Source organism: Oncorhynchus gorbuscha, linkage group LG17 (assembly GCF_021184085.1).
Source record: "Oncorhynchus gorbuscha isolate QuinsamMale2020 ecotype Even-year linkage group LG17, OgorEven_v1.0, whole genome shotgun sequence".
NCBI classification, from domain to species: domain Eukaryota; kingdom Metazoa; phylum Chordata; class Actinopteri; order Salmoniformes; family Salmonidae; genus Oncorhynchus; species Oncorhynchus gorbuscha.
In genome coordinates, this window is record NC_060189.1 from 3,624,573 (window position 1) to 3,642,769 (window position 18,197).

Below are 18,197 nucleotides of genomic sequence, written 5' to 3' on the forward strand. Positions count from 1 at the left end.
CAGAGAGGATCTCGTGTTAACCTGATCACCATGCACGCCACACACACTATAAAAGTCCAGAGATCATTGTGAGGTGAGGCATTCTGTTTTTATGATAGGGGATACCCAGGGTAGTCTTTTCACTGCTTCACACACACACACACACACACACACACACACACACACACACACACACACACACACACACACACACACACACACACACACACACACACACACACACACACACACACACACACACACACACACACGCGCACGCGCACGCACACACACGCACACACACGCACACACACGCACACACACGCACACACACACACGCACACACACGCACACACACGCACACACACGCACACACACGCACACACACGCGTGTATGACTGAGCTGAAATAAGGCTGTGTGTTGGCTGGGGGCTCAGCCCAGCGTTACAGTACAGTGTGTGTGTGCCAGGGTGGAGCCCGACACGTTAGCCTGTCAAAATGTCAGATACCATGCAGTATTCATGGTCATCAGAAAATGAAACAGCTGCACAACAGAGGGTGAAGGTGGGCTGATCAATTATTCATCCGCTCCGTCTCCTGTATGATTCAGTTGAAAAGCCTCCTTGAAGGAAGGCAGTGAAGGAGGAACAGGACATTAGTCTATTGATATGATGCCTGGTAGGCTGATCGCTTCAGCGGGTACATTTCCTAGCCACCTACAAGGCCTTGTTCTCCTCGTCATCAGGACCCCTGGGTAACCCTAACCAGAGGGGGTCTCTGCCCGGCTAAGGACTCCCACCTAGCATGTGTCACTGGTGGTCATGCCTCCTAGTACACAGTTATCTGATCTAGGGCTGTCTGACAAAAAACAATGTATTGGTCGACATTTTTTAAAACGTGTATTTTTTCATATATAGACACACGATATGTGTTTTAATAAAATGTGACTATGTGTATTGAGCTTGTCTGATGCTTTAAGCTTACGGTTCGCTGAAGTAAGACAAAATGCCTCAAGAGTGCACCAGAAATCTAGATAACCAGAAAAAAAAAAAAAAAGAAGGAAAAAAAACCTGACCCAACAATTTTCCTCCCGGTCATTCCTACTGGATTTATCAGATTCTGCCATTCCTCTCCTGAAGTTTCCGTAAAAAGTAAAAAAAAAGGCAACACGAGGAGTCGACAACCTTTCTCATGTGGAATGCCAATTTATCTTACCATTTCTACCCATCCAGTTATGGTTTTCGTCTGTACATTTTCATGAAAGTTTAATTTAATTTATAACATCTTTGTATCTCAAAATAATATAATATAATATAATATATGCCATTTAGCAGACGCTTTTATCCAAAGCGACTTACAGTCATGTGTGCATACATTCTAATCAATGTCATGTGGTTAATCAATATTACATCAAAATGATATGAATCTAAAAGTATCTTCTGTTACCAACGATGTAAAAATAGTCTACATTAAAAAGCCAACAAATAAAAACATGGCAGACTGCAGGTAGACAATCTCCTGCTGAAAATAATGATCCTATAAATCACATTGGCTACACATGGCCTGTCTGGAAGGAACTGGAAACATTGTATCAACCTAGTCCAGCCAAAGCTCATGCTAGAAAACTGGAAACATTGTATCAACTATCAACCTAGTTCAGCCAAAGCTCATGCTAGAAAACTGGAAACATTGTATCAACTATCAACCTAGTTCAGCCAAAGCTCATGCTAGAAAACTGGAAACATTGTATCAACTATCAACCTAGTCCAGCCAAAGCTCATGCTAGAAAACTGGAAACATTGTATCAACTATCAACCTAGTTCAGCCAAAGCTCATGCTAGAAAACTGGAAACATTGTATCAACTATCAACTTAGTCCAGCCAAAGCTCATGCTAGAAAACTGGAAACATTGTATCAACTGTCAACCTAGTCCAGCCAAAGCTCATGCTAGAAAACTGGAAACATTGTATCAACTGTCAACTTAGTCCAGCCAAAGCTCATGCTAGAAAACTGGAAACATTGTATCAACTGTCAACCTAGTCCAGCCAAAGCTCATGCTAGAAAACTGGAAACATTGTATCAACTGTCAACTTAGTCCGGCCAAAGCTCATGCTAGAAAACTGGAAACATTGTATCAACTGTCAACCTAGTCCAGCCAAAGCTCATGCTAGAAAACTGGAAACATTGTATCAACTATCAACTTAGTCCGGCCAAAGCTCATGCTAGAAAACTGGAAACATTGTATCAACTGTCAACCTAGTCCAGCCAAAGCTCATGCTAGAAAACTGGAAACATTGTATCAACTGTCAACCTAGTCCAGCCAAAGCTCATGCTAGAAAACTGGAAACATTGTATCAACTATCAACCTAGTCCAGCCAAAGCTCATGCTAGAAAACTGGAAACATTGTATCAACTATCAAATGACTTAAATGTAATGTAAATGTAACTTAGTCCGGCCAAAGCTCATGCTAGAAAACTGGAAACATTGTATCAACTATCAACCTAGTCCAGCCAAAGCTCATGCTAGAAAACTGGAAACATTGTATCAACTATCAACTTAGTCCGGCCAAAGCTCATGCTAGAAAACTGGAAACATTGTATCAACTATCAACCTAGTCCAGCCAAAGCTCATGCTAGAAAACTGGAAACATTGTATCAAATGTCAACCTAGTCCAGCCAAAGCTCATGCTAGAAAACTGGAAACATTGTATCAAATGTCAACCTAGTCCAGCCAAAGCTCATGCTAGAAAACTGGAAACATTGTATCAACTATCAACCTAGTCCAGCCAAAGCTCATGCTAGAAAACTGGAAACATTGTATCAACTATCAACCTAGTCCAGCCAAAGCTCATGCTAGAAAACTGGAAACATTGTATCAAATGTCAACCTAGTCCAGCCAAAGCTCATGCTAGAAAACTGGAAACATTGTATCAAATGTCAACCTAGTCCAGCCAAAGCTCATGCTAGAAAACTGGAAACATTGTATCAAATGTCAACCTAGTCCAGCCAAAGCTCATGCTAGAAAACTGGAAACATTGTATCAAATGTATGGCCTGTCTGCAACCAACTTGAAACATTTTGTCAACTATTAACTTGGGTCCCTTGCAACATTGTAGAAAATATTCTGGGCCCATTCAAATATTTCCTGTCCCCGTGAGCTCAAGGCAGACACACCTGTAGGATATTTGGGCAAGGGACGAGAAGCAGTGTTTGACTTGGGCAGGAGTACCCAGCATCTCAAATGTTCTACTGCTCCTCCATCTAAAATGTAAACAGTACCAGCACCCATAATGAGTACCTGAACATATTTCAGTCCAAGTGAAGCAGTGAGAAGAAGCAAGGCCTGCACTATGACATTTCCACCGGATCAGAGCATGACATTTATCCCTTTCATGCTGAGTGTGTAGGATACCAGCCCCTCCCCCTCAGAAACAGCGGTAACCCGCCGACGTTTACAAGCCCCTCCCCCTCAGAAACAGCGGTCCCCCCACCGACGTTACAAGCCCCTCCCCCACACCGACGTTACAAGCCCCTCCCCCACACCGACGTTACAAGCCCCTCCCCCCACACCGACGTTACAAGCCCCTCCCCCACACCGACGTTACAAGCCCCTCCCCCACACCGACGTTACAAGCCCCTCCCCCACACCGACGTTACAAGCCCCTCCCCCACACCGACGTTACAAGCCCCTCCCCCACACCGACGTTACAAGCCCCTCCCCCACACCGACGTTACAAGCCCCTCCCCCACACCGACGTTACAAGCCCCTCCCCCACACCGACGTTACAAGCCCCTCCCCCACACTGACGTTACAAGCCCCTCCCCATACTGACGTTTTTCCCCCTCCACTAACGGTAACACCTACCTCGTTGGACTTGAAGCTCTTTCCCTGCATGCCGTGCTTCCAGAAGGCCAGAACACTGTCCTGAAGGCACACTGGAGCAGGAGGAGAGGAGATGTCAGTAATCATACTGTGTTATTGACTTGTTCATTGTTTGTTTACTCCATGTTTAACTCTGTGTTGTTGTCTGTTCACACTGCTGTGCTTTATCTTGGCCAGGTCCCAGTTGCAAATGAGAACTTGTTCTCAACTAGCCTACCTGGTTAAATAAAGGTGTTCTCAACTAGCCTACCTGGTTAAATAAAGGTGTTCTCAACTAGCCTACCTGGTTAAATAAAGGTGTTCTCAACTAGCCTACCTGGTTAAATAAAGGTGTTCTCAACTAGCCTACCTGGTTAAATAAAGGTGTTCTCAACTAGCCTACCTGGTTAAATAAAGGTGTTCTCAACTAGCCTACCTGGTTAAATAAAGGTGTTCTCAACTAGCCTACCTGGTTAAATAAAGGTGTTCTCAACTAGCCTACCTGGTTAAATAAAGGTGTTCTCAACTAGCCTACCTGGTTAAATAAAGGTGTTCTCAACTGGCCTACCTGGTTAAATAAAGGTGTTCTCAACTAGCCTACCTGGTTAAATAAAGGTGTTCTCAACTAGCCTACCTGGTTAAATAAAGGTGTTCTCAACTAGCCTACCTGGTTAAATAAAGGTGTTCTCAACTAGCCTACCTGGTTAAATAAAGGTGTTCTCAACTAGCCTACCTGGTTAAATAAAGGTGTTCTCAACTAGCCTACCTGGTTAAATAAAGGTGTTCTCAACTAGTCTACCTGGTTAAATAAAGGTGTTCTCAACTGGCCTACCTGGTTAAATAAAGGTGTTCTCAACTGGCCTACCTGGTTAAATAAAGGTGTTCTCAACTAGCCTACCTGGTTAAATAAAGGTGTTCTCATCTGGCCTACCTGGTTAAATAAAGGTGTTCTCAACTAGCCTACCTAGTTAAATAAAGGTGTTCTCAACTGGCCTACCTGGTTAAATAAAGGTGTTCTCAACTAGCCTACCTGGTTAAATAAAGGTGTTCTCAACTAGCCTACCTGGTTAAATAAAGGTGTTCTCAACTAGCCTACCTGGTTAAATAACGGTGTTCTCAACTGGCCTACCTGGTTAAATAACGGTGTTCTCAACTGGCCTACCTGGTTAAATAAAGGTGTTCTCAACTAGCCTACCTGGTTAAATAAAGGTGTTCTCAACTAGCCTACCTGGTTAAATAAAGGTGTTCTCAACTAGCCTACCTGGTTAAATAAAGGTGAAATAAATAAAAAATGTGTTATTATTGCACCTGGTTTATTATAAAGGTGTTATAACACAGTCAGTGGTTAAAGAAGGTGTTCTCAATGTATCTGTTAAATAAAGGTGTTCAGCAATCATCATACATAGTAATATACATATTGGTGGACATGGACATGAAAGGATGCACAGTATTGAAGGGTAGTGGGATGTGAATACAGGGGAACCATAACCCTACCTGGTTAAATAAAGGTGTTCCCAACCCCTACCCCTTAAAAAAGTGGTAACCCCTACCTGGTTAAATAAAGGTGTTCTCCCTAGCCCCTCTGAAACAGTGAAATAAATAATAAATGTGTTATTATTACAAGTCCCCTCCCCTCAGAAACAGCTGTAACCCACTGGCGAGCAGCAATCCTCCTCTGAAACAGTGGTAACCCATGGACATGAAAGGATGCCCCTCCCCTGGGAGAAACAGCCATAACCCTATTATAACATTGACACGTTACAAGCCCCTCCCCCTCAGAAACAGTGGTAACCCACTGACGTTACAAGCCCCTCCCCCTCTGAAACAGTGGTAACCCACTGACTTTACAAGCCCCTCCCCCTCAGAAACAGCTGTAACCCACTGGCGTTACAAGCTCCTCCCCTCAGAAACAGTGGTAACCCACTGACGTTACAAGCCCCTCCCCTTCAGAAACAGCTGTAACCCACTGGCGTTACAAGCCCCTCCCCCACAGAAACAGCAGTAACCCACTGGCGTTACAAGCCCCTCCCCCTACTGGCGTTACAAGCCCCTCCCCCTACTGGCGTTATGAGGTAGGTGTTACAGTAGCAGGTGAATCATATTAAAGAGTTCATCTTACCAACGGATCCAATGGCGAAGTCAAAGCTGAGCTCCGAGGCTAGCTTCTTGTTAGACTTTAATCTTCCCATGAGGTTCACGATCTTTAGATTTTCTAGAATAAAAAATAAAAATAGGATAGAGCTTTTTGAATAGTGGCCGGATTTAAAAAATAACAACAGTTCCTCATTTACGAGGATAATCACAGTGTCCGCTCTCAGCTGCTACGATCTTCACGGTTCCTGAAATGAGTAAAAGAGAACTGTCCTAATAATGCTCTGTGATCTTAGAACAAGCTGTAAAAGACTAAAACTAGAGGAGAGGGTGTCGCTGTCTGAGATTAAAGCTCTGATAGAGGAGACTAAAACAAGAGGAGAGGGGTCACTGTCTGAGATTAAAGCTCTGATAGAGGAGACTAAAACAAGAGGAGGGTGTCGCTGTCTGAGATTAAAGCTCTGGTAGAGGAGACTAAAACTAGAGGGGAGGGTGTCGCTGTCTGAGATTAAAGCTCTGGTAGAGGAGACTAAAACTAGAGGAGGGTGTCGCTGTCTGAGATTAAAGCTCTGGTAGAGGAGACTAAAACTAGAGGAGACTGTCTGAGATTAAAGCTCTGGTAGAGGAGACTAAAACTAGAGGAGAGGGTGTCGCTGTCAGATTAAAGCTCTGATAGGAGACTAAAACTAGAGTAGAGGGTGTCGCTGTCTGAGATTAAAGCTCTGGTAGAGGAGACTAAAACTAGAGGAGGGTGTCGCTGTCTGAGATTAAAGCTCTGGTAGAGGAGACTAAAACAAGAGGAGGGTGTCGCTGTCTGAGATTAAAGCTCTGATAGAGGAGACTAAAACAAGAGGAGAGGGTGTCGCTGTCTGAGATTAAAGCTCTGGTAGAGGCAAAATGTTGTTGACCGTCTTGATTGTTTTAGAGGAACTTTCATGAGAAAAGAAGAAATGTTTAATGTAAAACCAGATGTTTTAGGTTTCGTTATAGTGAAACGTCAAATCTGGTCTTAATTTTGACAAATCAATGCACAAGTGATATATTTTGTTTTTTTAGTAGTAAATCTCTTTTAGCCCCTAGCAGTTAAACTCTACCATTGAAATCGTGATGGAGAGGCACTATGCCATCTCAAAGTAGGGGTTCAGTATGTAATCGACTCCCTTCTAAATGTGCTGGTTGGTACCACCTCAAGGGAGGGGTTCAGTATGTAATCGACTCCCTTCTAGATGTGCTGGGTGGTACCACCTCTAGGAGGGGTTCAGTATGTAATCGACTCCCTTCTAGATGTGCTGGGTGGTACCACCTCTAGGGAGGGGTTCAGTATGTAATCGACTCCCTTCTAGATGTGCTGGTTGGTACCACCTCAAGGGAGGGGTTCAGTATGTAATCGACTCCCTTCTAGATGTGCTGGGTGGTACCACCTCTAGGGAGGGGTTCAGTATGTAATCGACTCCCTTCTAGATGTAATAATGAAAGCGGTTTTTTAGTTCACCGTTATTTATTTTGCTGACCACAAGCAGGTACATTTTATATCCGGTAGACAAGGCTGGCTAACGTAAATTAACCACTTGGCCTTGAAGTTTTCACTATCACCTAGTCGACAAATTAAACCTTGTGGAATTTACCTAACTGATCTAGCTTTAACTCGGAATTACTGCAATATATTTACATTTTTCAATCATAGTTGATATCGTTTAACTGTTAACGTTGGGTAACTAGTTAGATTTTAGTTGGCCTTTACTTGTTAATTAATCGGTCAACCTTTAATATCGGGTTAACACATCACAGCTAATAATTATTTGATTGACATTCGATCGACCGTTTCAAACAGTTTTGTCACTGCACTAGGTAACAACGTTTGTATGCGGTATACCAGGATATGGCGCGCGTCCACCCTCGTGGTCGGCCTAGTTCTAGAACGTTCTAGAGACTGCACACGCGTGATGTGACGCACATATGGACGTCCATAGTTCTTACTGAAGTGTAATACCGGTACATACCGGTATCTGTTGCTTAACTTGGTGTAGACGTGAGCACATTATCTTGAATTAAACGTTTTATTGGTTAGTGGATACTTTAGTTTTGCTGACCTTATTCGCATAGGCATTTGAAAGGGGGACAAATATATAACTTTGGTTATTGTGTTATACGTTCTCTTTATAGCGATCTCTATTTTGAGCGTAGGACTTAAAATAAAGGAAGTTTGTTGTTTCTCTAGTCGATGGTATATCAAATACACTTAACTTTTTGGGCCACCTGACCGTATTTCACATGCGAGTTATAGAGCTCTAATTGAAAATCTTAAAAGCGGTAGGATAGATCTGATATGGGTGCGCCATTTCTATGCTTCCAGGTCTGAAGTTTCCTTTCTGCTTCTACTTTCTTTTGTACACCAGCTGAAATTATTTTTGGCTTTGGAAAATAATTAGTAGTTTCGATGGTGCGATCATTCTCTACCCTATAGTTGTTGACTAAACTGTATTTGGGGAAAATCTCAGTTTTGACAACCAGGAAATGGCTGCAGGTTATGCTTAGTGGCTTTAAATTTAACATGTTAGTCCAATATCTTAAGTTGGGGTTGTCATATTGTTAGTGTTTAAAACTACTAATTGACTGACTTTGGTTGAATTATTTATATAACATTTTCCCAGTGACTCAGTGCGCTCGTTGCTGTTGAGTTAAATCACATACACTATTTCAGGCTAACTTCCAACGGGTCCATTTCCTGCACAATTGAGAACATGTGGTAATTAACTACAATGACTAATTGCGCATCTACTTTTATGCCTGCCCCTAAGAGGCAAATGGCACTAGGTAGTGCCTGAGGTGCCAAACGTGTAATTCCTTTAACTATCCCTGACAACTAACTTCAATGTAGCTACAGGGCGCAACTTGGTACAATTATTTCCTTTCTCACAACAATGACAGGAGTTGAGGTGTTTAGCTTGTGGCTGTTCCGCTGGATGTCATAAGGTGAATGCACCAATTTGTAAGTCGCTCTGGATAAGAGCTTCTGCTAAATGACTTAAATGTAAATGTAGATGTGCTGGGTGGTACCACCTCTAGGGAGGGGTTCAGTATGTAATCGACTCCCTTCTAGATGTCCTCGGAAAAAAAAGAAGAAGAGGTTTCTAACCTCAAGGGTCTTTTCCTGGTTAAATAAATGAAATAATGACTGAAGGGCAAACAATTAACAGCATGTCTACTTTCACAGTGCAGGACTAGTTAGACTGAAAGGGAGTCCCAAATGGCTCACTTTTCCCTATGTAGTGCACTTTCCTATGGGCCTTGGTCAAAAGTAGTGCACTACATAGGGAATAGGGTGCCATTTGGGATGCAAACAAAGTGCAGGAAATCTGACCCTCTGTGGGGGTCAGAGGTCATTACTTACTGTCCAGGCACACGAGCACGGTGTCCCTCTCCAGCTGGGTCACATGGATGGCATCCACTGCTTGGCCAGCTAAGGGGAAGACACACAGAAAATAATGGTTAGCATAAAGACATCCCCTACTGGAATCCAGAAATACATCAACATAGGTGTTTCAATGTGAACATATAGTATATATCCAGGGTTGTGTTGACGGTTTTACAAACGACACGCTTGAAAGCGACAGAAAATTAAAGCATTTTCAGGTAGTCGAGATCGTCCCTCCAAGTTTCCGTTTTCTTCCGTTTGGTGTCTACTGACAGTACAACAATTGGCTATTCTCAGTGAACCAGGAGGAGCCAGAGTTGAGGACGATCGTCTCTGTCTGTGTAGATCTAGCTAGCTTCGTAGCATACCACTCAGGAGGATCCAGAGTTGAGGACGATCGTCTCTGTCTGTGTAGATCTAGCTAGCTTCGTAGCATACCACTCAGGAGGAGCCAGAGTTGAGGACGAGTCTCTGTGTAGATCTAGCTAGCTTCGTAGCATACCACTCAGGAGGAGCCAGAGTTGAGGACGAGTCTCTGTGTAGATCTAGCTAGCTTCGTAGCGTACCGCTCAGGAGGTAGTAGTGTGTGTTTGGTGCCTATTGATCCCATCTCAGTGAACCAGGAGGAGAAGAACTTGAGGTTGATGGTACACTACATGACCAAAAGTATGTAGACACCAGCTCGTCGAACATCTCATTCTAAAATCATGGGCATTAATATGGAGTTGGTCCTCGTTTGCTGCTTTAACAGCCTCCACTCTTCTAGGAAGGTTTTCCACTAGATGTTGGAACATTGCTGCGGGGACTTACTTCCATTCAGCCACAAGAGAGCATTAGTGATTCGAGCACAGAATCATCTAGAATGTCATTGTACGCCGTAGCGTTAAGATTTCCCTTCACTGGAACTAAGGGCCTAGCCCGAACTATGAAAAACAGCCCCAGACCATTATTCCTCCTCCACCAAACTTCACAGTTGGCACTATGCATTGGGGCAGGTAGCGTTCTCTGGCATCCCCCAAACCCAGATTAGTTCGTTAGACTGCCAGATGGTGAAGCTGGATGCATCACTCCAGATGACGAGTTGTTTCCACTGCTCCAGAGTCCAATGGCGGCGAGCTTTACACCACTCCAGATGACGCTTGGCATTGAGCATGGTGATCTTAGGCTTGTGCGCGGCTGCTCGGCCATGGAAACCCAATTCATGAAGCTCCCGATGCTCTCGATGTTAATGCGAGTGTAGCGAAATGCTTGTGCTTCTAGTTCCGACAATGCAGTAATAACCAACAAGTAATCTAGCTAACAATTCCAAAACTACTGTCTTATACACAGTGTAAGGGGATAAATAATATGTACATAAGGATATATGAATGAGTGATGGTACAGAGCAGCATAGGCTCTACAGTAGATGGTATCGAATACAGTATATACATATGAGATGAGTATGTAAACAAAGTGGCATAGTTAAAGTGGCTAGTGATACATGTATTACATAAGGATGCAGTCGATGATATAGTCTCTGTGTAGTGTGTATTAGTTCCTTACTTGATCCCATCTCAGTGAACCAGGAAGAGCAGGAGTTGAGGTTGATGGTCTCAAAGCGAACCACCTGGCCTGGCTCCATGGCCTGGCTGACAGCTATACACACCATGGGGTATTCCTGCTCTGGAACCACCAACATCTCAAACACCTTCAGAGGGCTGGGTAGGGGGAAGTCAAAGTGCTGAGGGACAAAAGAGAGAGAGAGAGAGAGAGACAGAGAGAGAGAGAGAGACAGAGAGAGAGACACAGAGAGAGACACAGAGAGACAGAGAGAGACAGAGAGAGAGACAGAGAGAGAGAGACAGAGAGAGAGACAGAGAGAGAGAGACAGAGAGAGAGAGAGACAGAGAGAGAGAGACAGACAGAGAGAGACAGAGAGAGAGACAGAGAGAGAGACAGAGAGAGAGACAGAGAGAGAGACAGAGAGAGAGACAGAGAGAGAGAAATAGAGAGAGAAATAGAGAGAACGAAAGAGGAGGATGAGGGTCTCTGGAAGTAATGCTGAGGAGGTAAAGTGGGTTCTAATACCACAGTATTTCAGTCATTTTGTATATTAAATAATATGGATGCTATAGCAATTTTCTAGGCAGAGAACTCCCATTCTCCTTCTCCATTAGCCTGTTCCTGAGCATGGACGTCAGCTGAATGGAACATAGCTTGTGTGTTTGGTTCTAAGGAGTCCTTCTATAATATGAATTATGACTTGTTTTGAAACCAATGCTGTTGTTCACAGAATACAACCTACTGTAGACCTGGGATAACTAGTTGTAACTGCTTTGTGGAAAGTTACTTTTTCCAGGGGGAACAAATAGTTCCTTTGGAGGTGACGACAACTATTTGAATACAGACCCTCAAACATGGCAAAAAAATGTTTTTTTAACTATTTGAAAACATCTGAGAAAGAGACAACTTTGATTCAAGAGTCGCTATGGCTCAAGTCCCGGTCCCCCGCGCGCTCAAGTCCCGGTCCCCCGCGCGCTCAAGTCCCGGTCCCGCGCGCTCAAGTCCCTGTCCCCCGCGCGCTCAAGTCCCGGTCCCCCGCGCGCTCAAGTCCCGGTCCCCCGCGCGCTCAAGTCCCTGTCCCCCGCGCGCTCAAGTCCCTGTCCCCCGCGCTCAAGTCCCGGTCCCCCGCGCTCAAGTCCCGGTCCCCCTCAAGTCCCCCCGCTCAAGTCCCTGTCCCCCGCGCTCAAGTCCCTGTCCCCCGCGCTCAAGTCCCTGTCCCCCGCGCAAGTCCCTGTCCCCCGCGCTCAAGTCCCTGTCCCCGCGCGCTCAAGTCCCAAGTCCTGTCCCCGCGCTCAAGTCCTGTCCCCCCGCGCTCAAGTCCTGTCCCCCCGCGCTCAAGTCCTGTCCCCCCGCGCTCAAGTCCCGGTCCCCCGCGCTCAAGTCCCGGTCCCCCGCGCGCTCAAGTCCCGGTCCCCCGCGCGCTCAAGTCCCGGTCCCCCGCGCGCTCAAGTCCCGGTCCCCGCGCTCAAGTCTGAGTCAATGAGTTTACATTAAGTGAAAATAAAAGTCCTTTATCCAGTCAGATGTAGAGGCAAGAGGAATTTAGTCAATACATTATTTGCTTTGCCTTTCTTTCTGTGCCACCAAATGTTTGCATGTAGGCTACTGGTAATGTTACCAGGGCAACGTTCAGTTAGAAAAACACATTCTCAAACGTTGCAAAATAGAACTTCCATGAACAGAGCCAATGTTATTCCTTATTCAACATGTCAGAGGCGTGTTTGTTCTACATAGCATATTTCTATCCGAACATTCCAAAACTGTGCGTCCCTGCCGAAGGGCTAGAATCTAGCTACAGGTGGGGCCCATTCGACTACAGGTGGGGCCCATTCGACTACAGGTGGGGGCCATTCGACTACAGGTGGGGGCCATTCGACTACAGGTGGGGGCCATTCAGGTGGGGGCTACAGGTGGGGGCCATTCGACTACAGGTGGGGCCATTCGACTACAGGTGGGGCCATTCGACTACAGGTGGGGCCATTCGACTACAGGTGGGGCCATTCGACTACAGGTGGGGCCATTCGACTACAGGTGGGGCCATTCGACTACAGGTGGGGCCATTCGACTACAGGTGGGGCCATTCGACTACAGGTGGGGCCATTCGACTACAGGTGGGGCCATTCGACTACAGGTGGGGGTCATTCGACTACAGGTGGGGCCATTCGACTACAGGTGGGGGCCATTCGACTACAGGTGGGGGCCATTCGACTACAGGTGGGGGCCATTCGACTACAGGTGGGGCTCATTCGACTACAGGCGGGGGCCATTCGACTACAGGTGGGGGCCATTCGACTACAGAGTAGATGAGGGACTGACCTTGATGAGCATGAACCTCTGCATGGGCTCGTACCACTGTAGCAGGACTATCCCAGACTGCAGCGCTCCACACAGGTACTTATGGCCCGTGTAGGGGTTCCTCACTGTGAGAGGAGAGAGAGATGTGATTACTGTAAATAATGTATGCACTCACTACACTGTACGTTACTTTAAATCACAGCGTATGCAAAGTGGCACATACACGGAGTAGACAAAACATTAGGAACACCTGCTCTTTCCATGACAGACTGACCGACCTGGGTGAATGATCTATGATCCCTTATTGAAGTCACCTGTTAAATCCACTTCTATCAGTATAGATGAAAGGGGAAGGATTTTTAAGCCTTGAGACATGGATTGTGAATGCGTGCCATTCAGAGGGTGAACGGTTGAGGGGTACAGCTGCTCTAGGAACTAGACAGTGGTTGAGAGGTACAGCTGCTCTAGGAACTAGACAGTGGTTGAGGGGTACAGCTGCTCTAGGAACTAGACAGTGGTTGAGGAGGAACAGCTGCTCTAGGAACTAGACAGTGGTTGAGGAGGAACAGCTGCTCTAGGAACTAGACAGTGGCTGAGGGGTACAGCTCCTCTAGGAACTAGACAGTGGTTGAGGAGGAACAGCTGCTCTAGGAACTAGACAGTGGTTGAGGGGTACAGCTGCTCTAGGAACTAGACAGTGGTTGAGAGGGAACTAGACAGTGGCTGATCCTCTAGGAACTAGACAGTGGTTGAGGGGTACAGCTGCTCTAGGAACTAGACAGTGGTTGAGGGGTAGAGATCCTCTAGGAACTAGACAGTGGCTGAGGGGTAGAGATCCTCTAGGAACTAGACAGTGGTTGAGGGGTACAGCTGCTCTAGGAACTAGACAGTGGTTGAGGGGGAACAGCTGCTCTAGGAACTAGACAGTGGCTGAGGGGTACAGCTCCTCGAGGAACTAGACAGTGGTTGAGGAGGAACAGCTGCTCTAGGAACTAGACAGTGGCTGAGGGGTACAGCTGCTCTAGGGACTAGGCATTGGTTGAGGGGTACAGCTGCTCTAGGAACTAGACAGTGGTTGAGGGGTACAGCTGCTCTAGGAACTAGACAGTGGTTGAGGGGTAGAGATCCTCTAGGAACTAGACAGTGGCTGAGGGGTAGAGATCCTCTAGGAACTAGACAGTGGTTGAGGGGTACAGCTGCTCTAGGAACTAGACAGTGGCTGAGGGGTACAGCTGCTCTAGGGACTAGACATTGGTTGAGGGGTACAGCTGCTCTAGGAACTAGACAGTGGTTGAGGGGTACAGCTGCTCTAGGAACTAGACAGTGGTTGAGGGGTAGAGATCCTCTAGGAACTAGACAGTGGCTGAGGGGTAGAGATCCTCTAGGAACTAGACAGTGGTTGAGGGGTACAGCTGCTCTAGGAACTAGACAGTGGTTGAGGGGGAACAGCTGCTCTAGGAACTAGACAGTGGTTGAGGGGTACAGCTGCTCTAGGAACTAGACAGTGGTTGAGGAGGAACAGCTGCTCTAGGAACTAGACAGTGGCTGAGGGGTACAGCTGCTCTAGGAACTAGACAGTGGTTGAGGGGGTACAGCTGCTCTAGGAACTAGACAGTGGTTGAGGGGTACAGCTGCTCTAGGAACTAGACAGTGGTTGAGGGGTACAGCTGCTCTAGGAACTAGACAGTGGCTGAGGGGTACAGCTGCTCTAGGAACTAGACAGTGGTTGAGGGGGTACATCTGCTCTAGGAACTAGACAGTGGTTGAGGGGTACAGCTGCTCTAGGAACTAGACAGTGGTTGAGGGGAACAGCTGCTCTAGGAACTAGACAGTGGTTGAGGGGTACAGCTGCTCTAGGAACTAGACAGTGGTTGAGGGGGTACAGCTGCTCTCTTATAGTAAACGTACCAATGCAGCACTTGTGACAGCCCTTTGTGTCCGGGATCTTGGTGGTCAAGGCAAACCTCCTGCAGAGAGAAAACAGCCAGTCATATGGTGATTGGAGAGTGGGTGACTGTAGAAATAGAACGACTAGAGCGGGAACATACCCCGTCAGACCACAGCAATGTGACTGTAGGCTCATGATCGTATTATTATTTCTATAATTTTAGTGGTGATCTGTAAGGTGAAGAGAATAGGTCTCTCTCTCTCACTGGGGATCCAATAGAATAGGTCTCTCTCTCTCACTGGGGATCCAATAGAATAGGTCTCTCTCTCTCACTGGGGATCCAATAGAATAGGTCTCTCCCTCTCACTGGGGATCCAATAGAACAGAATAGGTCCCTCCCTCTCACTGGGGATCCAATAGAACAGAATAGGTCCCTCCCTCTCACTGGGGATCCAATAGAACAGAATAGGTCCCTCCCTCTCACTAGGGATCCAATAGAACAGAATAGGTCTCTCCCTCTCACTGGGGATCCAATAGAACAGAATAGGTCCCTCCCTCCCTCTCACTGGGGATCCAATAGAACAGAATAGGTCCCTCCCTCTCTCTCACTGGGGATCCAATAGAATAGGTCCCTCCCTCTCACTGGGGATCCAATAGAACAGGTCTCTCTCTCTCACTGGGGATCCAATAGAATAGGTCCCTCTCTCTCACTGGGGATCCAATAGAATAGGTCCCTCCCTCTCACTGGGGATCCAATAGAATAGGTCTCTCTCTCTCACTGGGGATCCAATAGAATAGGTCCCTCCCTCTCACTGGGGATCCAATAGAATAGGTCTCTCCCTCTCACTGGGGATCCAATAGAATAGGTCTCTCCCTCTCACTGGGGATCCAATAGAATAGGTCTCTCTCTCTCACTGGGGATCCAATAGAATAGGTCTCTCTCTCTCACTGGGGATCCAATAGAATAGGTCCCTCCCTCTCACTGGGGATCCAATAGCATAGGTCCCTCCCTCTCACTGGGGATCCAATAGAATAGGTCTCTCTCTCTCACTGGGGATCCAATAGAATAGGTCTCTCCCTCTCACTGGGGATCCAATAGAATAGGTCTCTCCCTCTCACTGGGGATCCAATAGAATAGGTCTCTCTCTCTCACTGGGGATCCAATAGAATAGGTCTCTCCCTCTCACTGGGGATCCAATAGAATAGGTCCCTCCCTCTCACTGGGGATCCAATAGAATAGGTCCCTCTCTCTCACTGGGGATCCAATAGAATAGGTCCCTCCCTCTCACTGGGGATCCAATAGAACAGGTCTCTCTCTCTCACTGGGGATCCAATAGAATTAGGTCCCTCCCTCTCACTGGGGATCCAATAGAATAGGTCCCTCCCTCTCACTGGGGATCCAATAGAACAGGTCTCTCTCTCTCACTGGGGATCCAATAGAATTAGGTCCCTCCCTCTCACTGGGGATCCAATAGAATAGGTCTCTCTCTCTCACTGGGGATCCAATAGAATTAGGTCCCTCCCCCTCACTGGGGATCCAATAGAATAGGTCCCTCCCTCTCACTGGGGATCCAATAGAATAGGTCCCTCTCTCTCACTGGGGATCCAATAGAATAGGTCCCTCTCTCTCACTGGGGATCCAATAGAACAGAATAGGTCTCTCTCTCTCACTGGGGATCCAATAGAATAGATCCCTCCCTCTCACTGGGGATCCAATATAATAGAATAGGTCTCTCTCTCCCTCACTGGGGATCCAATAGAATAGAATAGGTCCCTCTCTCTCACTGGGGATCCAATAGAACAGAATAGGTCTCTCTCTCTCACTGGGGATCCAATAGAATAGGTCCCTCTCTCTCACTGGGGATCCAATAGAACAGAATAGGTCTCTCCCTCTCACTGGGGATCCAATAGAATAGGTCTCTCCCTCTCACTGGGGATCCAATAGAATAGGTCTCTCTCTCTCACTGGGGATCCAATAGAATAGGTCTCTCCCTCTCACTGGGGATCCAATAGAATAGGTCCCTCCCTCTCACTGGGGATCCAATAGAATAGGTCCCTCTCTCTCACTGGGGATCCAATAGAATAGGTCCCTCCCTCTCACTGGGGATCCAATAGAATAGGTCCCTCCCTCTCACTGGGGATCCAATAGAACAGGTCTCTCTCTCTCACTGGGGATCCAATAGAATTAGGTCCCTCCCTCTCACTGGGGATCCAATAGAATAGGTCCCTCCCTCTCACTGGGGATCCAATAGAACAGGTCTCTCTCTCTCACTGGGGATCCAATAGAATTAGGTCCCTCCCTCTCACTGGGGATCCAATAGAATAGGTCTCTCTCTCTCACTGGGGATCCAATATAATTAGGTCCCTCCCTCTCACTGGGGATCCAATAGAATAGGTCCCTCTCTCTCACTGGGGATCCAATAGAACAGAATAGGTCTCTCTCACTGGGGATCCAATAGAATAGGTCCCTCTCTCTCACTGGGGATCCAATAGAACAGAATAGGTCTCTCTCTCTCACTGGGGATCCAATAGAATAGATCCCTCCCTCTCACTGGGGATCCAATATAATAGAATAGGTCTCTCTCTCTCTCACTGGGGATCCAATAGAATAGAATAGGTCCCTCTCTCTCACTGGGGATCCAATAGAATAGGTCTCTCTCTATCACTGGGGATCCAATAGAATAGGTCCCTCTCTCTCACTGGGGATCCAATAGAACAGAATAGGTCTCTCTCTCTCACTGGGGATCCAATAGAATAGGTCCCTCCCTCTCATTGGGGATCCAATAGAACAGGTCTCTCTCTCTCACTGGGGATCCAATAGAATAGGTCCCTCCCTCTCATTGGGGATCCAATAGAATAGGTCTCTCTCTCTCACTGGGGATCCAATAGAATAGGTCTCTCTCTCTCACTGGGGATCCAATAGAATAGGTCCCTCTCTCACCGGGGATCCAATAGAATAGGTCCCTCTCTCTCACCAGGGATCCAATAGAATAGGTCCCTTTCTCTCACCGGGGATCCAATAGAATAGGTCCCTTTCTCTCACCGGGGATCCAATAGAATAGGTCCCTTTCTCTCACCGGGGATCCAATAGAATAGGTCTCTCTCACCGGGGATCCAATAGAACA

The 18,197-nt window shown here is 46.6% G+C and overlaps 2 protein-coding genes across 2 annotated transcripts in view; both read right to left on the bottom strand.

The window, feature by feature from the left end:
- Nucleotides 1–18,197, bottom strand: part of LOC124001333 (deubiquitinase DESI2-like) — a 1,147,470-nt gene that overhangs the window by 325,798 nt on the left and 803,475 nt on the right. The window lies entirely within an intron of this gene.
- The window catches only part of map4k5 (mitogen-activated protein kinase kinase kinase kinase 5), a 121,456-nt gene that overhangs the window by 5,049 nt on the left and 98,210 nt on the right, over nucleotides 1–18,197 (bottom strand). Inside the window, 6 exon segments of the mRNA XM_046308051.1 lie at nucleotides 3,845–3,915; nucleotides 5,961–6,053; nucleotides 9,324–9,392; nucleotides 10,890–11,067; nucleotides 13,206–13,309; nucleotides 15,093–15,151. Of these exon segments, the coding sequence (XP_046164007.1) occupies nucleotides 3,845–3,915; nucleotides 5,961–6,053; nucleotides 9,324–9,392; nucleotides 10,890–11,067; nucleotides 13,206–13,309; nucleotides 15,093–15,151 (574 nt within the window).